The 20,613-nt window shown below is 35.7% G+C and overlaps 1 protein-coding gene across 2 annotated transcripts in view; it reads right to left on the reverse strand.

Moving 5' to 3' along the window:
• Positions 1–5,020: 5,020 nt before the first annotated feature.
• Positions 5,021–20,613, reverse strand: part of Trhde (thyrotropin releasing hormone degrading enzyme) — a 415,327-nt gene continuing 399,734 nt past the window's right edge. For both annotated transcript variants that reach the window (XM_085843166.1, XM_021175200.3), the window contains exons 16-19: positions 17,538–17,705; positions 16,842–16,982; positions 12,937–13,018; positions 5,021–7,444 (exon numbers count right to left, since the gene is read on the reverse strand). In XM_085843166.1, coding sequence (XP_085699292.1) covers positions 7,301–7,444; positions 12,937–13,018; positions 16,842–16,982; positions 17,538–17,705 — 535 coding nt within the window. In that variant the 3' untranslated portion in view covers positions 5,021–7,300. The remainder of the gene's footprint in view (positions 7,445–12,936; positions 13,019–16,841; positions 16,983–17,537; positions 17,706–20,613) is intronic.

Here is a 20,613-nt window from a genome sequence, read left to right on the forward strand (position 1 = left end):
TATATTTCCTTTTAAAACCTTCATGTTAGAAAGAGTGCTTCTCCTTCTATGAATCTCTACACTCTGTATATTCACAGCTCTTCAAACAGGCTCTCAAAAAAAACTGTAGAAGCACTATAAAACACACAGAAGGTGTTATTTCTCTTAGCCTTATGTGCACATGTCAGACAATTAAGACATGATGAATAACTCATTACTGTACAAAAAAAATATATTATCAGAGGCAAAATTTGAATTTGCTTTGCTTAAGATAAATAGACAAATTTCCTCGCTTAGAAAAATTAATTTTTTTGATCAGGAAAGAATTAAGGTTTCATGTTGAACATACAGATTCAATTTTTACTGAATAACTTAAAGTCATACCATAGAAAACATTTATCTGCTAAACTAACATAAGGTTATTTATTTGACAAATGCTTTAGAATTTATGTTTATTAAGAGACCAGCAACCTTTTTATTCCCAAATCATGAAATATTAGAAAGAAGAAAAATTTGCTTCCAAATGGATCATGCAATATATGTCTGGTCTAATAAAGTAAAGAAACATTGTTACTAAGCAAATGTGCTTATTAGAAATAGTCCTACAATGTAATTTTTAATTATTTGATAATTCAGCCTTGGCCAAATAGCCAAAAGTAAAATCTCAAAGGTAAAATTGATGTTACCATATAAGTAACTTAAAATGTGTGAAATCAAAATGATAATGTGTTTTTGTTTTACAGCACTTACCTGTTATCAAAGACTATTAAAATGCAAAAGAGAATAAACTATAGCTATGAAAGACTGCACATATAAGAATATATGTCCATACAAGTGTCATTTCAAAAAGCTAACATGAGATAAACATTATGCAATACTGTAAAGACTAGAATTAAATATTTGGGAAGAAATCCATTTGAATGAGAAATGACAGTTAAAAGACCTATTTGAAATAAAAGGCAGAACAAAGACTTTCTAATGAGTTCTCACCCAGTAGGTTAGATACTACATGAAGGTGATGGCAGATCTGTACATAAGAGCAAATCAAATCCCTTGAGCCTTCCAGGGACGATTAGCAGGAAATAAATGCTCTGCACATTTGAGGCAGGTGTTCTTAACTCCACTATTATCTTTTCTACAAAACTCTTTGCTCTTTACTTATATGACATAAGAAAAAATGTGCACCATTAGAAGAAGTTGACCTGTACAGATGCGAGTCAAAGCAGTTAGCTCAGATGGTGTCTATGCACAGCAGGGCCCTTTGAAACATAACTTCAAGTAAATTAAGCAGTGCAGTTCATCTACAGTTCTACCCAGAAAGAAGGGAATTTTTCTGATCCCTGTGATAAGCAATAGTAAAGTTCAGGCTAACCTAATAACTCTTCCTAATAACATAGAGACAAGTTCAACCTCATTGTTGTGAGACACGAGTGAAGCACTTTGCAATCCACTATGTTCATGGCTCAATGGGTGAGTGTCAGTTAATTACTTGTAGTTTAAAGCCCTCACGAACAAAGGTAGAGTTGATGCGATGAAAATATTTTTAGAGACCACAGGAAGTAACCTTGGTAATAAACCAGTGATGAGCCAGAAACACGCCAATTATCACTTATCAAACAAGCTAGCAATAAAGCTGGGAGAAACGGAAGGGAAGCAAATATTCAAATCTCCCGTGGTCTCTATGGATAGGCAATGTCTCAAGCTTGACAGAGGCACAGAAGTGATGGACTCACATCATGGAAAGCTTAAGTTCATAGTTTTGAGCATCCACTAATATTAGTAATTCATTATAGAAGCTAATGGCTTTTAGCCCCCATCTGCTCAATGATCAGTTAGAATTAATAACATTTCACAGGGTTATCATGTGAACTGATAACTATAGAGTGCCTGGAGCTTACGAGATATCCATATACTCACATATACTCACATATACTCACATATACTCACATATACTCACATATACTCACATATACTCACATATACTCACATATACTCACATATACTCACATATACTCACATATACTCATATATACTCACATATACTCACACTGTTTTTATCTTTCCCTATAATTAATCACTTATAAAAAAACTGAGCAAACTTAAGCCTTCTTTTTCTACTTTGTTACTACATCAGTATTTGAACTAGGAATCACAGAAAACCTAACTCTTACATTAAATTATATACATTAAATGTATTGATACAATTATATATTAATTATATATTGTAGTCAATGTAAACTTATAAACTTTTATTCGATTATATTTAATATGAATTATATAAATCAAATAAATTAATATCTATCCAAAAATATATATTCAATACAAATGCCATTAAAGTATGGATTGTGAAGTCTATGCAAAAATCACAAGATATAAAGTAATTGAATAACTTAAAAAAAATAAAGGCTTAAAGTGTACAATGATATATAAATCCACCCTTAACATGAGAACCTGCTTTTTATAACTCTTTTAAACATGTTCTAAAAGCATCGTAACTTTTCTTACCGAAACTTTAAAATAAAGTTTCATAAAGTGAAATTTAAAACCAATACTGTTATAGTATACAGTTATTCGACTTTTATTGAATCCATCCCAAAATGAAATAAAATATTTGATTTTAAAACTTGCTAATTAGTTCAAGGCTGTTGGAATTGAGGGCTATTTTACATAAATTAAAACTTGAAATTTCAGCATAGTTCATGAGGATTTGAAGAAATAAATTATTGCCTAAGAGTTGCTGAATCTGCTTCAGAGCATAAGTGATTTACTTAAAGTCAACAAAGAAAGCTAGCATCACTTTGGCAAACGTGAGATACCTTTACAAGTAGATTTAAGAATCTAGGAAAATCTGGAAGAAGCTGAGGAGGAGGGCGGCCTTATAAGAAGACCAGGAGTTTCAACTAACCTGGACCCCCAAGATCTCTCAGACACTGGACCACTAACCAAGCAGCATACACTAACTCATATGAGACCCCCAATACATATACAGCAGAGGACTGCCGGGGCTGTCTGGACTCAGTCTGAGAAGATGCACCCAACCCTCAAGAGACTGGAGGCCCCAGGGAGTGGAGATGTCTGGTGGGGTGCAGGGGTGGGGAGATATCCTCTTGGAGACAGTTGGGGTGGGGAGGAACTATGGGATGTGGAACAGTCAGAGGGTGGACTGGGAGGAGAATAAAGTGTGGACTGTAAAAATAGATTTACATTGCTAAGCTGCACAAACAGCATTTTTCAAGGATGATTTCTGTCCCAATTTTGATTCCAATTATTATTGCTTAAATTTTATGGTGTTATTATAATTTCAAGATAGTTTGCATTTCTATAAAATACTAGCATTACAAAATCAAACAGTTCAATTTACCTAGAAGTTTCAGAATTAGTATAGAAATAGTTGGGCTTCATATCTAAAACATATCCAACTGTTCTTCTATAGCATGAGATTCTGCTTCACCTTGTCATCATTCCAACTGGTTCATGAGTTCATTACATTTTACATGTGAACATTTTAGATCTATTTTCTACCATCTTCCTTTCACTCTCTGCATGCTCAGTTAAATACAGTCTACCCAATCATTTTCCTTTTCTTGGTTGAATTCTTAAATTTCATAACTATTGGTATCAAATGATAATTCAACCATGATCCCTTATAAATGAAAATATGCCATGGAAATCTTGGTTTCTCATCCTCTGTCCCTGGACTCCTGTAGGTGCTATAAGTTACAGGATAGTTCGTGAAAATATGTGAGCTACTTTCTCCATCCTCCTAGAAGACAATTGTTAGAATATTTAATTAGTGGTGAATTTGAAGTAAGCATATTGTATGTGTCATTATAAGTTATCTATAACATCTAATTCGGTGTTTCGGTTCCACAGAAGTACTTTTTTCACAACTTAGTCTACCAAGTCTTGTACTTTTTACTGAATAGGAGTTTCAATTATCTAGATGATATATCCTTCTACGTACATTCTGATCACCTATAGATGTTATCTCACAATCACAAGTAGGTGTTGAACATAAAGCAAAGTTCAGTCTTAAGGTTTCATTTTAAACTGTGTTCAATAACAGATCTGCAATGGGGGATGGAATAAATATATTAAATTCTGTGTTCCGATATTTGACTACTTATACTTACTAAACTAAATTGTGATTAACATGCATGTCCACTAGTTTGAAATCATACAAATTTGAAATATAAATGTTAAGGATAATATATTAGCTGTGACTGTGGTCAGTCATATATTCGGATCTTGTCAGGTCTCTAGCTAATGAGATGGACAGATATGAACCAAAGACCCTGTTGTATGTTAGCTGTAGACAATCTATGTAGAGGAATTTAGGCTGTATCATAACTGGAGTTTTAAAGACATGGGTGGCTGGTCTCAGCTTCATTTCATCTTCAAGAAGAAGTCAAAGATGCAGTGTGGTTTTGTGAGGAATCAAATCAGCATGTGTAAAAGTTAGTGATAATGGAACAAATTTTTGAAATTCAAGGCATACCGCTCATAACCTTGTAATATTTTAGTTGTATGTATTAGCTGAGCATCAGAAAATCCCATTATTACTCAATTACCTTAAAATTGTATTAAAAAAAAGGAAATTAAGGCCCAGCAAAAGTACATGCTAATGAATTTCAAGAAGCACATCTGATTCTTGAAGGCTGTACATATCAGCCTTCTAAGTTTGAAATCATGTTATTTTTGAAACTTCAAAGACCTTAAGGAAATTAATGAGAAAAATGTATGAAAATTGGGAAAACATTATATTTACAAGTTACATAGAGATAATAATGCCCAAAGTGGCAAATAACCTAGTATTTTCTAATTAAAACAAAGTTTTGCTGTTATACATACAATAAGAAAGGAACTTTTGAGACTAGACCATGGACACTTTCAAAACATTGTTATTTCATGTAGATAATTGATTTGTAAAACACACAAAAGAGAAAGGTAGAAACTCTAAGTAGAAAATATAATTTTATAGCTACATTTTACAGAATATTCCAAGAGATATCATTAGTTTTTTTATTATTTTGAAAATATTACTTATTTAAACAACTAAAAAGAAACTTTAAAGCCTGATATAATTTAAACATCGGAAAGGTTCAATAACTGAAAAAATGTGTAGCGCAAAACTGCCATCTCAATGCTGTTGGTACCACTAGACTGTTGAACAAGTTTTGTATGAGGTATAAACATTGCACATAATTATGCACTGAGGATTTAGATAATAGCTAAACCAGTTGTGTTCAAGGCCACTAAAACACTGAAAGAGGATTATGACTATTAACAATGGGGAGGAAAGAGAACTAAGAAAGTCCCTCAAACTCGAAGTTGGAAGTGAAAACTCACTCAAAATGAAAAGCACTGCCTCGAACTCAAAGGATTCACAGTACATCAGGGAGCAAAACAAGATACCCATGGCTACCACTTTGGGCAGTTCTGCTTTATGAATGAATCCACCGGTGCTATAACAGATATTTAGGCTCCTCGTGGCTGTAGACTAATTATGAAGGTTATATTTTAAAGCTTGCTCACTTTCAGTAAGTAACTTAAATCTCATATTTCACATTAAGCATGACCTGACTATCACTCTTTCATACCACAGAGTACTTAGAATTCATGTAATTTAATTGAATGAGGTGTTGAAAATTGTAGCTGTAAGAAATAAATATTAATTGTTTACATGATAAGGTTCAGATTTAGTTTTTATGTAGTCCACGGATTGGGAAATTGCTTCTCATTTGTACAAACAAAAATAATTCTATGACCTCTATTTTATAAATGATTTTTTTTTCCAACATTGAATGACAGTCTCTGAACTGCAACATTTGGAAGAGCTGAACATCACAGAAAAACCGAAAAGGTTTACACAATACGTGACTCAATAGAATAGCTGTATAAATATTTTACAATGTTCAACTTAAGATATGTTGACTCTGAAGCAAGGAGCTGGCCTATTGGGTGCGAGAAGCACTGAAATCTAGTTGTGTTACACACAGCCATAGAAATGGCTCTTCAAAATTCCTAGGTAGAACAGGGTTGTTAATTCCCGAAGGCTTTGTACAGTAACACAGCATAAAAGCAACTTTGTGTCTTAAGGGAGGGCACAACTGGCATTAAAGGTCATTAAATACTAATAGACCTGTTGAGGTATGGTTGCTTAATGAAGGTTAGGAGCACTGTACACATAAAGATCAACACACAGAGAGAATTTCACTCTGCAGTAGCGAAACTCAGAAAAACCAAGAAGCTCTACAGAAACACTTCCTTAGCAATGATCATTCTAAGTTTACACAGAATTGTTTTATGCAATAGAAATGTTGACCAATGTAATTATAGAAACTGGCAAAAGGTTGCCACTGACTTAAAAGACTTTGCAGAGTGGTTAGTTTACATGTGTATTTTGTTAGAATTTAGTTTCCTGTGGTAGAATAATACATCATCATTCAGTACATAGACAAAAAAAAACATGTAAGAAAGCAAGATATATAAAGTAGGAATGTTGAGATAAACTTCTTGAAGCCTTTTCCAGGTGTCCACAAATTTATAAAAAAGAGCTAAGTTTCCTTTGATTTGAAGAGAGTCTTCAAACAGGTGCATGTACAACATACTATATACATATGGATCTTCCTTATGTACATAATGCATATGTACATACTATCTATACATCTTTGCAAGTGTATACACAGCTTTTAACTCAAAGAAAATGAGTTAACAACATCTCAGTAATCATTGCCAGACAATCCAAGTGCTGAAACAATCCACACAGATTGCTTAGAGAGCTGTTGTATCTCTCCCGATGTCCATGGCTGAGAATAGAATTCCCTTCTGAAGTGTTTTTTTTTTTTTCCTTCCACTGCAACACTGATTGTCATAGGTAATCGTTGTGCTTTCGCATAATGCCCATTCTGGATGTACATACATAATGTTCACATACAACATTGGACATGTTAAATAAGCATGCCGGAACACAGGCAGGACCATATATCCATGCACAGAATAGTCTGAATAGGATTTCCCAAACTGACAGCAACATTAACATGCACCAGTAATCATACTTGGTCCTGAACAGTAGGGAATGTACAGCTGGAGTAACCAGGGCAAGTGTCACTTGCAAGAGTTTCTTTATAGAGGAATATCCAGTAGAAACACAAATGTAGAGTCAATGAAACAAGAATAATAGCCCCCAACAAATCAAACACCAAAACAAGAAGAAAGTCCTCTCTCATGTTAACACTGACATTCTGGCTAGCCACCTCATCCCACAGAGAGCAGGTCCTCCTACAAAGTTCTAGGGTGAGTGCTCTATAAGTGATGGATATTAGTGTCTCATGGCTTTTCCCAGCCACTGGAAAAGCTCATCTTGGTAAAACCTTTTCCAGCGCACATTGGCTTCCACAGTTTCCACAGCTCGTGAGAAAGAAGCAGATGCTACCCCATCATAGGACTTCATGAAATTCTTTAGCTGGAAATAGAAAATGAACATGTTGAATCTGCATGTATTCATATACATTATGTAGAACATACATGGATAAGATGCATCTGAGATGAAGTGTCACATGGAAACCTAGAAAAACTTGAAAAAAAAGCCCTCTAGCTCCACTTGCTTTAAGTTACATTTAAAAAGTCATGCTCTTTTTTTTTTTCCAGGACTCAAGATATATAGAACACAGTAGACAAAATTAGAAAATTTAATTTATCTATTCACAATAGGTTGGTGGTATGGCTTCAACAAACAGGTCTTATTACAAGTCACATCCACCATAGCAAAGAGTCTTTGCAATTGACTATAACACTAAAGGGTCATTTTCCTATTTGAATATTTGTTAGTCATGTTCTAAAAGTCAAACTATCTTAAATGTCAAGGGATTGCCAAAGTAACTGGACAGTAGAACATAGCAATGGTGCTATGAGAAATGAATGTTTAATGAACTCACAAACAGTGTGATAGATTTAGAAATATTAGGTATTTAGGATAAGGGAGGATATTAGGTATTTAGAAAGATTGGATTATTTAGGATAAAGAAGAAATATTGTTTCATTTAGGCAGAGAATTTGAGCACTGAAGTTCAAATTTTTAAATGTTTTGCTATGATTCTTACTGGAAGACATTTTTGTTTAGAGAGTTCATACACTCTGAGAAGACTCAAGGAATCTGCTTCAAGATTATACACTAGTACCTTCACTTTTTGTTCTGTATGCCTTAAGAAACTGGCGACCAACCAACAATTACAGTGCTAACAGACAAATGTGAAAAATCAACTCACAGCAAAGTGACATTCTGTGGTGTAATTAGTGTGGGGTGTGATCCCTCACTGAGTGGGTGCCACATGGCGGCTCTGCCAGGAAGGATATTCAGAGCCTCAAGATAAGATCAGGAGAAGAAGAGGGAAGTGTGGGGGTGTTGAAAATGCAGTTAGTTCTACTTCTCGAAATAAACTTGGATTTTAATTCATGGATATCTTGGTTTGTTTATGATGATATTTTTTGATTACTTGATACTAATGGGCTTTATGAAAGTTTATCATCTGGCAATGGTGGCAAAGGAAAAGTGTATCACAGAACTACATACTTGAGATACCATTGTGCTTTTGTCAAGACACAAATTAGAGTTATCTGAAAGGAGGGAACCTCAATTGAGAAAATACCTTCAAAAGTTCCAGCTGTAAGGCATTTATCGATTAGTGATTGATAGACAAGGGCCCACCCCGTTGTGGGAGGTTCCATCCCTGGTCTGTTAGCCCTAGGTTCTATAAGAAAGCAGGCTAAGCAAGCCATACACAGCAAGCCAGTAAGTATCACTTCTCCATGGCCTCTGCATCAGCCCATGCCTCCAGGTTCCTGCCCTGTTTGAGGTCATGTCCTGACTTCCTTTGATGAACAGTGATGTGGAAATGTAAGCCAAATAAATCCTTTCCTCTCCAACTTGCTTTGTGGTCATGGGGTTTCATTGCAGTAATAGAAACCCTAACTAAAACAGACACCAAAATCACTGTATTTGAAAGCAACTGTAAGATGCTTAAGGCATAACTGAGAGTTATTTTATGGTCCTAAAATTAATGTATTTGACTAAAATTTTATATATATGTATGTATATATATATATATATATGTATATTTAAAAGAGGAAAAAAAGAATTGTGTGAGGGTATTTGTTGTACACGTCCAACATTTTAGATACTGCTCTATACAAATATATACCATACATAATACTTATATGCACATATACACACACAGGAAGTGTACTTTGAAATTTATTAATACAATGATACATTTTCATTCACATAGATTCCAGTGGATTTAGTCTATAACTATTTAGCAACAAAAATGTGTTTATTTAATTTTGAGTTGTGTGATTTACTACAGAACGTGTTATCATAGTATATTTAGTAATATATTGAATGTCAATGAAAAGTACACACACTTGTTTTAGGCATTCATGGAACATGCCAGATAATGATCAATGGTCCTTTGGAGACTTGCATTCAGGGAAGGATGAGCTAAGTCTCTTCATGCAGCAGCTGAACACATGAAGAAAATGCCAACCCACAGGCTTAAATATGATCTATTACTGACACAATGACAGAAAGTCAGATTATCATGTAAGACAACGCAACTAGCAGATCCTTAGAGTTTCCTTTCTCCAATTCTGATTGAAGTATGCTAAGTCCTTTCCTCGGGAGCTTATCTCTCATGAGGTGACTCACACGTTGGAAGAGGCTCTTATTCATCAGAGCACATCAGGCACACTTTGCATAGTCGCCACAGATTGGCCTTGTGGCCCATATTTCTCAGCACTGCTTATGGAAAATGCGCTTTCAGAGCCATCTCACAGGTCCCTGCGGGGCCTGTGATGTCTGGCAGAACTTGCATGCCTCTGTGGCCTCCTCTGCATAAACAAACGCTTTTAGCATTCCACCCTGCTTAGTTCTCAGGCTCTTTGCGAGATTTTCTGCCTCCATTAGGTTTGATCTTAATTGGCTTTTGATGTATTTGTCTATGAGGCTTTCATTATGAACAAGCTTAGGCACCTTTGTAAAATAAAATTTAGTAAAATGGCAGTGTTGTTTGCTCCATGTGATTTTCTTAGCACAGAATTTCTAGGTGTGTTTATTAATCCATCTTTTAAAAACCTGTTTAATTCTGAGAAATATCTTACTTATCCTTCCATTTATTTCATTTACTCAATGTGTCCTTATTATCTGAGACTCCAGCAACATAACTTAGTTTAAGCATGAATCCCAAAATGTAACATAATCTTGATAACTGTAGAACTAAATAGAATTAGCTATTGACCTATTATGAGGTAAAGAACTTTCCATTAAAATAATAAATGAAATCTCTGTGATGGAGAGGAGGCATATTCTTCTACAACAAATTTGTGTGTTAGGTTCACAGAAGAACCCGACACATGAGAGAAGTGCTCCATAGACATTAGCTGGAACATGACTAAGGTTTCTGGGGTTTCAAGAGGTTGGACTTCTGCTAATTTAAAATTAAGAAAAGGATGGATTTCCTCATGAAGGAATATTAGCCAAATTGCAATGGTGGGGGAGCATCCTCTTTGAAACAGGGGAGAGGAGGAATGGGATGAGGAATTGTGGAAGGGGGGTCCAGGAGGGGGCAATGGCTAGATTGTAAATAAACAAATAAATTTAAAGAAAATGTTAAAAAGTAAACTACAGTCCTAGGCCATTAGGACAGTTTGAGGGAAGGAACTATAAAACAGAATAAGTTTTTCTACTTAATCTCACAGAAGTTGAGACCAGTAATTAAAATATTACATTATTTTCTCAGGGGGCTGGAGAGATGGCTCAGGTATTGAGAGAATATTATTCTTGCTGTGGCCTAAGACAGGTTCCCATCACCTTCCTCAGTCAGCACAAATAGCCTGTGACTCCATCTTAAAAAGCTCCAAAAAGCCCTTTCTGTCCTCTCAGCTGCACCTGAACTCTTAGGCACAAACCCATATTAGGACATACACAAATCATATAATTGAACACTTAAAAAATTAAAAACGGGTTTATAATTCACAGAGGTGCTGATTCCCTTTGGATCTACAAAGTTAGGAGCAATGTTACAACCTCAAAGGGAAGGCATTGATATTGATTAACATCTTCTGCTTCAGGAAGGGGTTACTGACAACACAAATTAAACCCTATGCTACTTGAAAATAACATTCCCTACTCCTGCAGAAGATGGTTAGGTGGTGAAAGTATGGCTTGGGCAGAACTGTTAAATTGGAAGGCATGCAAGTCCACAGCAGAACAGCCCATTGCTTATTCTGCCGAGACCCTGCATTGTTAAGTTGAGTGCTTTGAAGATAATGGAATAAAAGCCATAGTTTAGTCTCATTTCAGAAGTCATAAATTTCATGATCAGGGTAGCTTGGAAAGTTTAAATGGCAATTAATTAAAAGATAAAAATTAAATATGTAAGGGAAGTGGATAAAACCAGATGGTTTGCAAGTGAAAAATTTAACTAAATTTTAACTTACAACAAGGGGTTTGGGACCTTTGTATTAGCAAACCAGGGAATATATGAGCAAGGAAAAAGGGAAGAATGTTACAGGGAGAAGGGAGGGACCACTTCTGTGCTACCATCAATGTTTGTGGGGGTTGTGGCTAAATCAACACTTTATTTCTTGATCACACAATATTAAGTCATGATATTTAAAGCACTCAGTTTAAAAGGTAGAAACAATGAAAGCAATAAAAAACTGCCCACACCTCCTGTTTCATTTGGCCACATAAAAGTTCTTTTCATTTAGCTTTTTTCATAAAGATAAAACAAAACAAAAAGTAACAAAAACATTGCGGGATTTCAAAGCTAAACCTTCAGAGTTGAGGACACACTTAGCAGGGGCGGAGACTGACTTTCAAGTCACTAGAATTAGAGCTTTGGCTCAGCACAGTACCATTGTGACAAATCCAAGCCAAGTAAATGGAGATGCTCTCAGGAAGCTGGGAAGTATTGGAGAACTGGATGGGGTGCCAGGTCCAGTGCATGTAAAGGATTACCCCTCAGCAGGAACATCTGTGGGTCACAGCTTCCGGCCTATCTTCTGTGAAAACTAATACATCTAAGGGTCCTTGCTAAAGATTAGCTGGGTAGTGTGGAAAGCAGAAGAGGGAAAGGCAGCGTCTATTATCATAATCAAGTGACAGAATATTTTGTTATTTTTTTCCTGTTTGATTGATCATCCCCATGTGATATCCCACTCTAGCACAGACAGGAGCAAGTGGAGGGGAAGGGGACACCTAGATAGCTCACATATTGAGATATACAATAGGGAAAGGAAAACATAGATACTCTAGAACCTGAGAACAAGTTCATTAAAAAGTCAACCTTATTTTCACTAATGAAATTGACTTGTGATGGAACCAATCTATCAATCTTAGGCAGACTGTTATTTTTGATGTGTATTACCATCTGTGTTTCTTCGTACGAATATGCTTTTATTCCATTTAATAGACCTAATAATCTTTAGCAGGCTATTGTGTCTGCACATGCCATGAACCTTTTTACTGCATACTTCAGCATCAAGCGTGGTCTCTTGTGTGCCTGTAGTCATTAGCATGGCTGTTGGTGGATGATTTATAAACCGAGTTCACAGAATCATTTGAAGAGAAGATGTCAGTTTGAAGATCTCTGGAATGACTGGCCCCAAATTATGGAATTCCTTACATTTGAACACTCTTCAGAGTTCTCAGCATTGCTCATAGTCATTCAACACTTAATATGGTAGAAATTTCTCTGCAGGTAATGGGTTAAGGAAATGTGTGTGTGTATGTTTACATGCATGTGTGTATATATGAGAACGTGCAAAAATGTGTGAATGGGGGATATGTAAATCAGCAGTGATATCAAAGGAACTAGTATGTATCTAATGTGAAGAAATCAAAGTAAGTCTGTAGTTTTATATGTTTAAATAAGAAAATGGTAACAAGATTTTTACCTCTTTAAGTTCACCTTCTGTATTAAGAAATTCTGTAACTCCACTGATAAGTTTGGAATTCATAAACAGTGCTTCGCCATACCTACAGAGATAAAAGAAAAAAACTTAATGTCTACCTAGATAGTAATTTAAGCAATCTTTTTATAATGGTTTTTGGAGTCTTTCCCAAGGGTTGCGTTTGCCAGAGCAGTCAGTGATCACCAGCTTTCGGGGCAGTTCTGGTTAGTCTTTTCAGGAGCGAGAAATGCAAAGAAGCGGTTCTTGCCACGGGGTGCTATCAGATCCAGCTGACCTGCTACACAGTGCTTCAGAGAAGTCTGACTCTTAGTGAGCTTATCAAAATTCCAGGCTCCTAGAATTAGATTAAAGTATTGCTTTTCTGTTTGCAAGCCATGACCCAGGAGAAGGGGCAGTTTTATATGTTTTAGTACACAGAAATCTTGATCATTGTAAGGGAATTATCTCTCAGGAAATGAAATAAAAAGCAAGAAAAGCTCAGGCAAGACTGGCATGTCACACAGATTCTGTGTTCTGCCTAGTCTTAATAGATATTGGAATTTTAATTAAGTTGTAAAATCCAAGGCAGAGTTCACAAAAAGAGTATCAGTTGCTCATATAGTTATTAAAATATCTATTTATTCATATCTAGTTGTTATATAATTCTTACAGGATGGGCACAATTCCTTGACTTATGATCTATAGACAATGTATCCCCATAATCTATAACAATGTATCTCCATAATCTATAGACAATGTATCCCTAAGCATGAAAGCTTTCACCTTAATCTACCTCTGCTCTTCTTTGACACTTATTATAGTTTCTATGCTCTTAGAACCAAAATAACCAATAGTAGGATTGAGGTTTAGGAAGCATCGGACCAGCCATATTTGCTCGATGCTTCCTTTCGCTTTCTCAACTGCTGAGGTCTTTAGTACTTTATCTGCTGAAAGACTTAGTTTTATTATTGAAAAGAGGGACTCAAATGGGAAGATCGCCATGATGAGAAAAGACATCTTAGTCAAAGGAATAGGTGGACACTCGAGACTGTGAACTACCGAGTACCATGACACAAACCTGCAGTCTGAGCATTCAGGAGACAGAGACAAGGTGAATTCGGCAAATTTGAGGATAGACTGAGCCGCTTAGTGGGTGGGGAGATGGCCAAGATTACACATTAGCATTGTCTCAAAGAGGTAAGCAACCAAACACTCACTTCGATAATAATACAAGTAAACAGCATGTGATCAGAAAAGTGACTCTCCAGATTAGAAAAAAACAAATACAAAAATACAGAAACAAAAACACTTCATTTTCTGGGAGGTCCAATTGTTTTCGTTTACACTCTCAGGCAAGGAAGACTAAGACGTAATTTCTAGCTTTGAATGTATACAGCCGAACCTCTAGACATGGAAAGAGATAATTTCTGTGTAATGAAACTAGATGTAGTATTGATGCAATGATGTAGTATTGATGAAGTGATTCACAGAGTTGAGAGATCAACAGCTCTGTATTTTAGGAGACGGATCTATACCGAGTATAGTATTGCTCTGAGGAAGAAACACCAAGCAGAAATCTGACACAAACAAAGGCAAGGAAGTATGAAAGGTAAAGGGAGAGAATTTTAATTAGCTTGTATCAGAAGGCACATATACTGTGAGGCTGGACGAGTAAAAGAATGTTAAGAGGTAAACAAAATATCTATTTATTTATATCTAGTTGTTATATAATTCTTACAGGATGGGCACAATTCCTTGACTTATGATCTATAGACAATGTATCCCCATAATCTATAAAAATGTATCTCCATAATCTATAGACAATGTATAGACACTGTGAAGCTTTTATGTTCAGTGTGGTACAGAACCATGGGGAATTTTGTAGAGGAGAGTTATCAATGCCTCTTAGAAGGTTGTGATGATAATGAAAAGACTTACATGTGCATCTGTACAGCAGTGAGCATGAGTACAGAGGCAGAAAGATCAAGATTATCAAGGCTATAAGCCTACTGGAGAAGAACAAGGAAAAGAAACAAATATGCTAAAGAAGTATTAGTAGAACCATGCAGTGGTGGCTCACGCTTTTAATCCCAGCACTTGGGAGGCAGAGGCAGGCAGATTTTTGAGTTCGAGACCAGCCTGGTCTACAGAGTGAGTCCCAAGACAGCCAGGCCTATACAGAGAAACCCTGTCTTCAAAAAACAAAAAAACCAAAAACAACAACAAAAAGAGAAGTATTAGTAGGAAGAGTAAGGAAGTCTTCAAGAAATATTTAAGATAATTAAGAGGACCTTGGATCTATTATTATGTATGGTGAAAGGAAGGAAAAGATCCAGATAGACTTCCAGTCAGGTGGCTTGAGCAATTGGTGAATAGTTACCTGAGAAAGAAAGGTAAGGATTTCTTACTAAGGAACAAGAGACAAGTAAAAAAGAAAAATTATAGGTTTAGTTTTTAGGTGTACTCCAATAGGAGACCCCACGGGGAAATGGCTGTTGTACTACACGGTGACATCAGTGGAAAAGTATGGGTTAGAGAATTTCTTCTGAGAGCAACAGAAGCCATGAGAGCACTTGATAACTAAAACCAGAAGGAACCTGTAAAGTGAGAATATAGTATCCCAGACAGCCCTTCCCATGAGCCCTAACAGCCAAGAACTGATAGGAAAATAAGAGATGATAGTAGCACTCCTCCTTGTGAAAATAAACACTACTGTGTTTGTAGACCAAAATCTCAGTCTCTCTCCTTTGAATGGTGGCCATAGTTCCTTAGAGACAAAATAGGCATGATGAGGGTAAGAAGAAATAAATGATACCTGTTCACACATGGGCTTCATTGAGCTCAGGTCTATAAAGCTAAAGAAATGGCTGGTCTGTACTTTTGAAACCCTTTAAACTGAAATACTCGTTTGTATTAGTTTCATCTTACTGCTGGTTACATGAGTCATTCTAAACACAATGGCACTCGAGTACTAAGTTTTCTATTATTCTAAGATACGAACTTAAAAACACAAAAATGTCAACAGGCCTTACAGCTACAATCAGTGGTTTCGGACAATAAAGTAAATATAGATAGAAATGATTGTAACTGTGACAAGTTCATTCTAATGAACTGGTTATGCAAGAATAACTGATAAAGGAGTGGAAAAAAAAAGCCACACACACACAATAGTATTTACATCTCCTTTTAAGAGACCAAATGTTTGGTCTGCTTACTATCTGGGAAAATTTATGTTGGAGAGTAACATGCAACATTTACATGCTCCATAATAGATTTAATTTAAAATACCACAGAGATTATCAAAGACATAAATTAGCATTTATTATAATATATTTAAATGTTTAATGAAATAATTTCTAAAATTGAAGCTGAAGAATTCTCACCACGAAGCAAGATATCCTGGGAATTAATTCCACTGCAGCTGGAATAGTACAATGATTTAAATGATAAATGTGTCTTCTCTGTGTCACTATCTTATTTAGATGTTTGATGATATTTACATTTAAAGGGAATTTAAAACAATTCTGAAAGAGTAAAGTTTCTTGTTGGAATAGCATTTATATGGGATTTGTGGGTTTTTTTAAATAATATATACAGAATGTATAAGTTTAATGGACAGAGTTTGATTTTATTTAGTTTGGTGAATTTCCAAGCCAAGTTGCCTGGTTAAACACATCTTACTCTCTCCATGCATTCCCATTAAGGTTATCCGTCTTTATTACATAAGGGATAGTAAAAAACTGTTAAAAATCATGAATTTCAAGGCATGGCAGAAGCTATCTTTGCTAAATATTTTAATGTCTAAATTTTTCATTTGGTTCACAGCCCTAAAACAATCCCCGTGTGTCTGTAACTCAAATGTTGGCTTTCATTCCTTCATTTGGGCATGAATAGATTATTATCTCTACCTGGTATTTAGTATTTTCCATTTGTCTCTGAAAAACTTCCAGGCAAGGTCTCGGCCATGTGGATTTCTGGCTACGTGGATAATGACATCAATTGCATCTTGATCCAACACCACCTCAGAATTCAGAGACAGATTTAGAAGCCTACAAGGATAAGAGGGTGGGAAAATATTTAGTGTGAAAACTTAAACACTTTATAATCTTAATCATTTTTACTTTAAAAAAATCACAATTTTGCGTTATTCTTCAAAAATACTTGAGTTAAAACTTGCCCAGTGAACAATTACAGAATAATTTTTGTTTAGAAAATACAGATAAAATTCATAGCATTTTTCATGAAATACATTAATTAAACTCCAAGAATATCTATGGGATGGAAAAAAAAACACAAATCTTACTTGTCGACACAACTCCACTCTCAAATTCTTCATATTAAATGTTTGCTTTTACAATGAAGTGTTTTCTTAAACCCATATCAAACTTATTAAACCAATTAGTCCTAAACAATGTTATCTTTCAAGTCAAGTTGCTTTCATCCTGCCACCATGTAGGTAGGGTTCCTTATCTTTAGAAAGATTTGTTTTATAATAACCAATTTCACAGGACTATATATTCAAAGAAACAAAATCACTCTGGAGCAGTTTGACTTTAGATGATATGTTCATTGCAAAAATAACTTGGGTAATTTAATGGACTCACCTACTTAATAAATTCCTGTCATCACTGCAAGTTAAAGCCTCCAGCAGTATCTTTTTCTCAGAAACTGCAGTGGTAGAGTGGAATTTCATCCAGATAAACTCCCAGACATCCTCATCCAGCAGCGACACTCCTGTGCAGTAGACGATGTCTCTAACATTCAGGGGTATTCTAGAGAAGCAACCCATGGTGGGTTTCTGTTAATCAAAAGCTTTACGGTTTGAAAATAAAGAACAATGTGGCTTTCCTAGAGCCAGCTATGAAAAAGGTGATTTGTCAATTATATTTCTCCTAAAAATGTAATAGTACATAACAATAATATTCAAATGTACTTGAGACTAGAAAATAAAATAACCTTTTTATTTCCAATATGTTTTGAATTTAACTTTGGTTTATATTCATAAAGTTATCATTAAACAAGCTAAAAACAAACATTGTTATAGAATCAAAAATGAAATCCTTTATATTTTCAGTAGTATTAACATAATTCCTGTCTGAAAGTTTGCTTTCATAATATGTACACTCAGGAAATGAAGACAAAGGTAGAGGATGTCAAGTTTATTGAATAAAATACAACCATTTTATTTTAAATTCTTTTTAAAAATTCTATTAAGAAAAGTAACATGTAGTTGTAAGGGCCTGAAAATAAGTAACTGCATCCAGGTTGTGCAAGAGCCTGGAGAGGTCAGAAGAAGGTGTCAGATCCCCTGGAACTAGAATTACAGGTTCTGAAACCTGAGCTGGTTTCCTGAAATTGAATCAGAGTCAAGTCTTCTGTAAGAACAGTAAGAAAATTTAGCTACTGGGCCATCTATGCAGACCAAAGAAACTATCATGGGGCCAGTAGAGAAGATTAATTCCATGACCTTGGTGATATTATTTCCACACTCTAACGACCTGAGCTAACTGGTTACTCTAAATTTTTATCATATTACTATCTAGAACTAATTTATTTTTATTTTTATCAGATATTTTCTTTATTTACATTTCAAATGTAATGTAACCCCTTTCCTGGTTTCCCCTCCAAAAACTTCCAATCCTCTCCCCCCTCCCTCTACTCACTAACCCACCTACTCTTGCTTCCCTGTCCTGGCATTCCTCTACTTTGGGGCATTGAGCCTTCACAGGACCAAGGGCCTCTCCTCACATTGATGTCCAACAAGGCCATCCTCTGCTACATATGCATCTGGAGGCATGGGTCCCTCCATATGAACTCTTTGGTTGGTGGTTTAGTCCCTGTGAGCTCTGAGGGTACTGGTTGGTTCACATAGTTGTTCCTCCTATAGGGCTGCACACCCCTTTAGTTCCTTCAGTCTTTTCTCTAGTTCCTCCATTGGGGATCTAGTGCTCAGTCCAATGGTTGACTGAGAGCATCCACCTCTGTATTTGTCAGGCACTGGCAGAGCCTCTCAGGAGACAGTTATATCAGGCTCCTGTCAGCAAGCACTTGTTTCTTCAAACATTAAAAATACAGAGGATCAAAATTTTAATGATAAGTAATAAGGCAAAACTAACAAAGACCTTTTCCTCTATGTTTATATAGTTATTTTTAAAAAGAATAGCAAACTATTACTATGACTCCAAAATAAAATTTAGTGTGAGAAAAATTAGCATGAACTTTGTCAAGCTTGGTAATTCATGAATTATAAACTTATAAGTCAACTTTTGCACAGTGGTATTCCATGGTTTACTACATTTCTGGGCTCTTTAAAATATTTGTCTTGAGAAATATTCAAATGACTTTTTAAAGTTGAAAAGTATATATCTCTCTTTTGCAACATTCATTACTCTATTAGTTACATTTTCCATTAATAATTTAAATGTGACTATATGGATTGTCTTCTCTAAATCACACAAAGGAACAATGGCTTTTAAAGATCCAGAACTTTTATTGTAAAACACTAGTATGGGAAAACAGACGCAAACTCTGAGAGGACCAGACTCATTTTCAGTCACTAAGAAGGGCTGATTGCAGAATAGCCAACCATTTCCCTCAGCACTGTTAACAAGCAAACATTTGTTCATCCATTAAAAGGAGAGGAGGGGGTAAAAAAGGAGGATAGTGGTACAATACCACAGCACCAGAAGATTCACAGCTCTCTGTAAAAGGAATATAGTTTAACATCTATGTTTAATGTTTTTTTCTCTATTTTTTTTTGTACTTTTATACATGAACTTCTTAGTATGGATGCTGGTTATGTAGCTATGGAAACCCTAACTCATTGGACTCTATTCGCATCTTCTTTTGATCTTTTCCTCAGCCTGCATCCCCATAGAAACTATCAACAAGAGTCTTCCCTTGTTAAGACTTGGTGACACAGATATCTTACAGTTCTGTTTATTACCAGCTTGCAACACTGCATACTGAAATTAACTAAAGCAATTAGAGTTAGTATGTATTAGTGAAAAGAATCATTCTTAATAGTCATAATCTAAGATCACCCATATATTGTCAATAAGTTGGCACTTATAAAAAAAAAAAAAGGCTGGGATAATGCTATGAAGTATAGAAGCTGTCTTCGTCAGAGTTTCTATTCCTGGACAAAACATCATGACCAAGAAGCAAGTTGGGGAGGAAAGGGTTTATTCAGCTTACACTTCCACAGTGCTGTTCATCACTGAAGGAAGTCAGGACTGGAACTCAAGCAGGTCAGGAAACAGGAGTTGATGCAGAGGCCATGGAAGGATGTTACTTACTGGCTTGCTTTTGTCTGCTTACTCTCTGCTGAGCTAGTAGAGAAACTGTGACATCTAAGTGTCTAGCCAACTGTCTCTATTCTCTACTAGGTGTCTAGATCATACCAGATGCATCAGAATTCCATATTTGGAAAGCCAGATGCTCTCTTAGGAGGCAGATCTGGAGAGACTGGGGCATCATATGGACAGGTTAATGCTTCTCCCAGAAAGAAGTTTAGAGTTGGAATCCTCACCATCTCTGGGCTGTGGTGAAAATTAGGAAAGAGTACAAAGCTGTCTGTGACCTCTCAGGTGGCTAATCTCTGTCAGATCAATCAGAACTCCAAGAATAGTGAAGAAGATCACTCAAATAGCAGAACATCTTTTAAAAGTGCACCATTGT

This window comes from Mus caroli, unplaced genomic scaffold (genome assembly GCF_978045245.1).
Source record: "Mus caroli unplaced genomic scaffold, Mus_caroli_1 scaffold_9, whole genome shotgun sequence".
Lineage (NCBI taxonomy): Eukaryota > Metazoa > Chordata > Mammalia > Rodentia > Muridae > Mus > Mus caroli.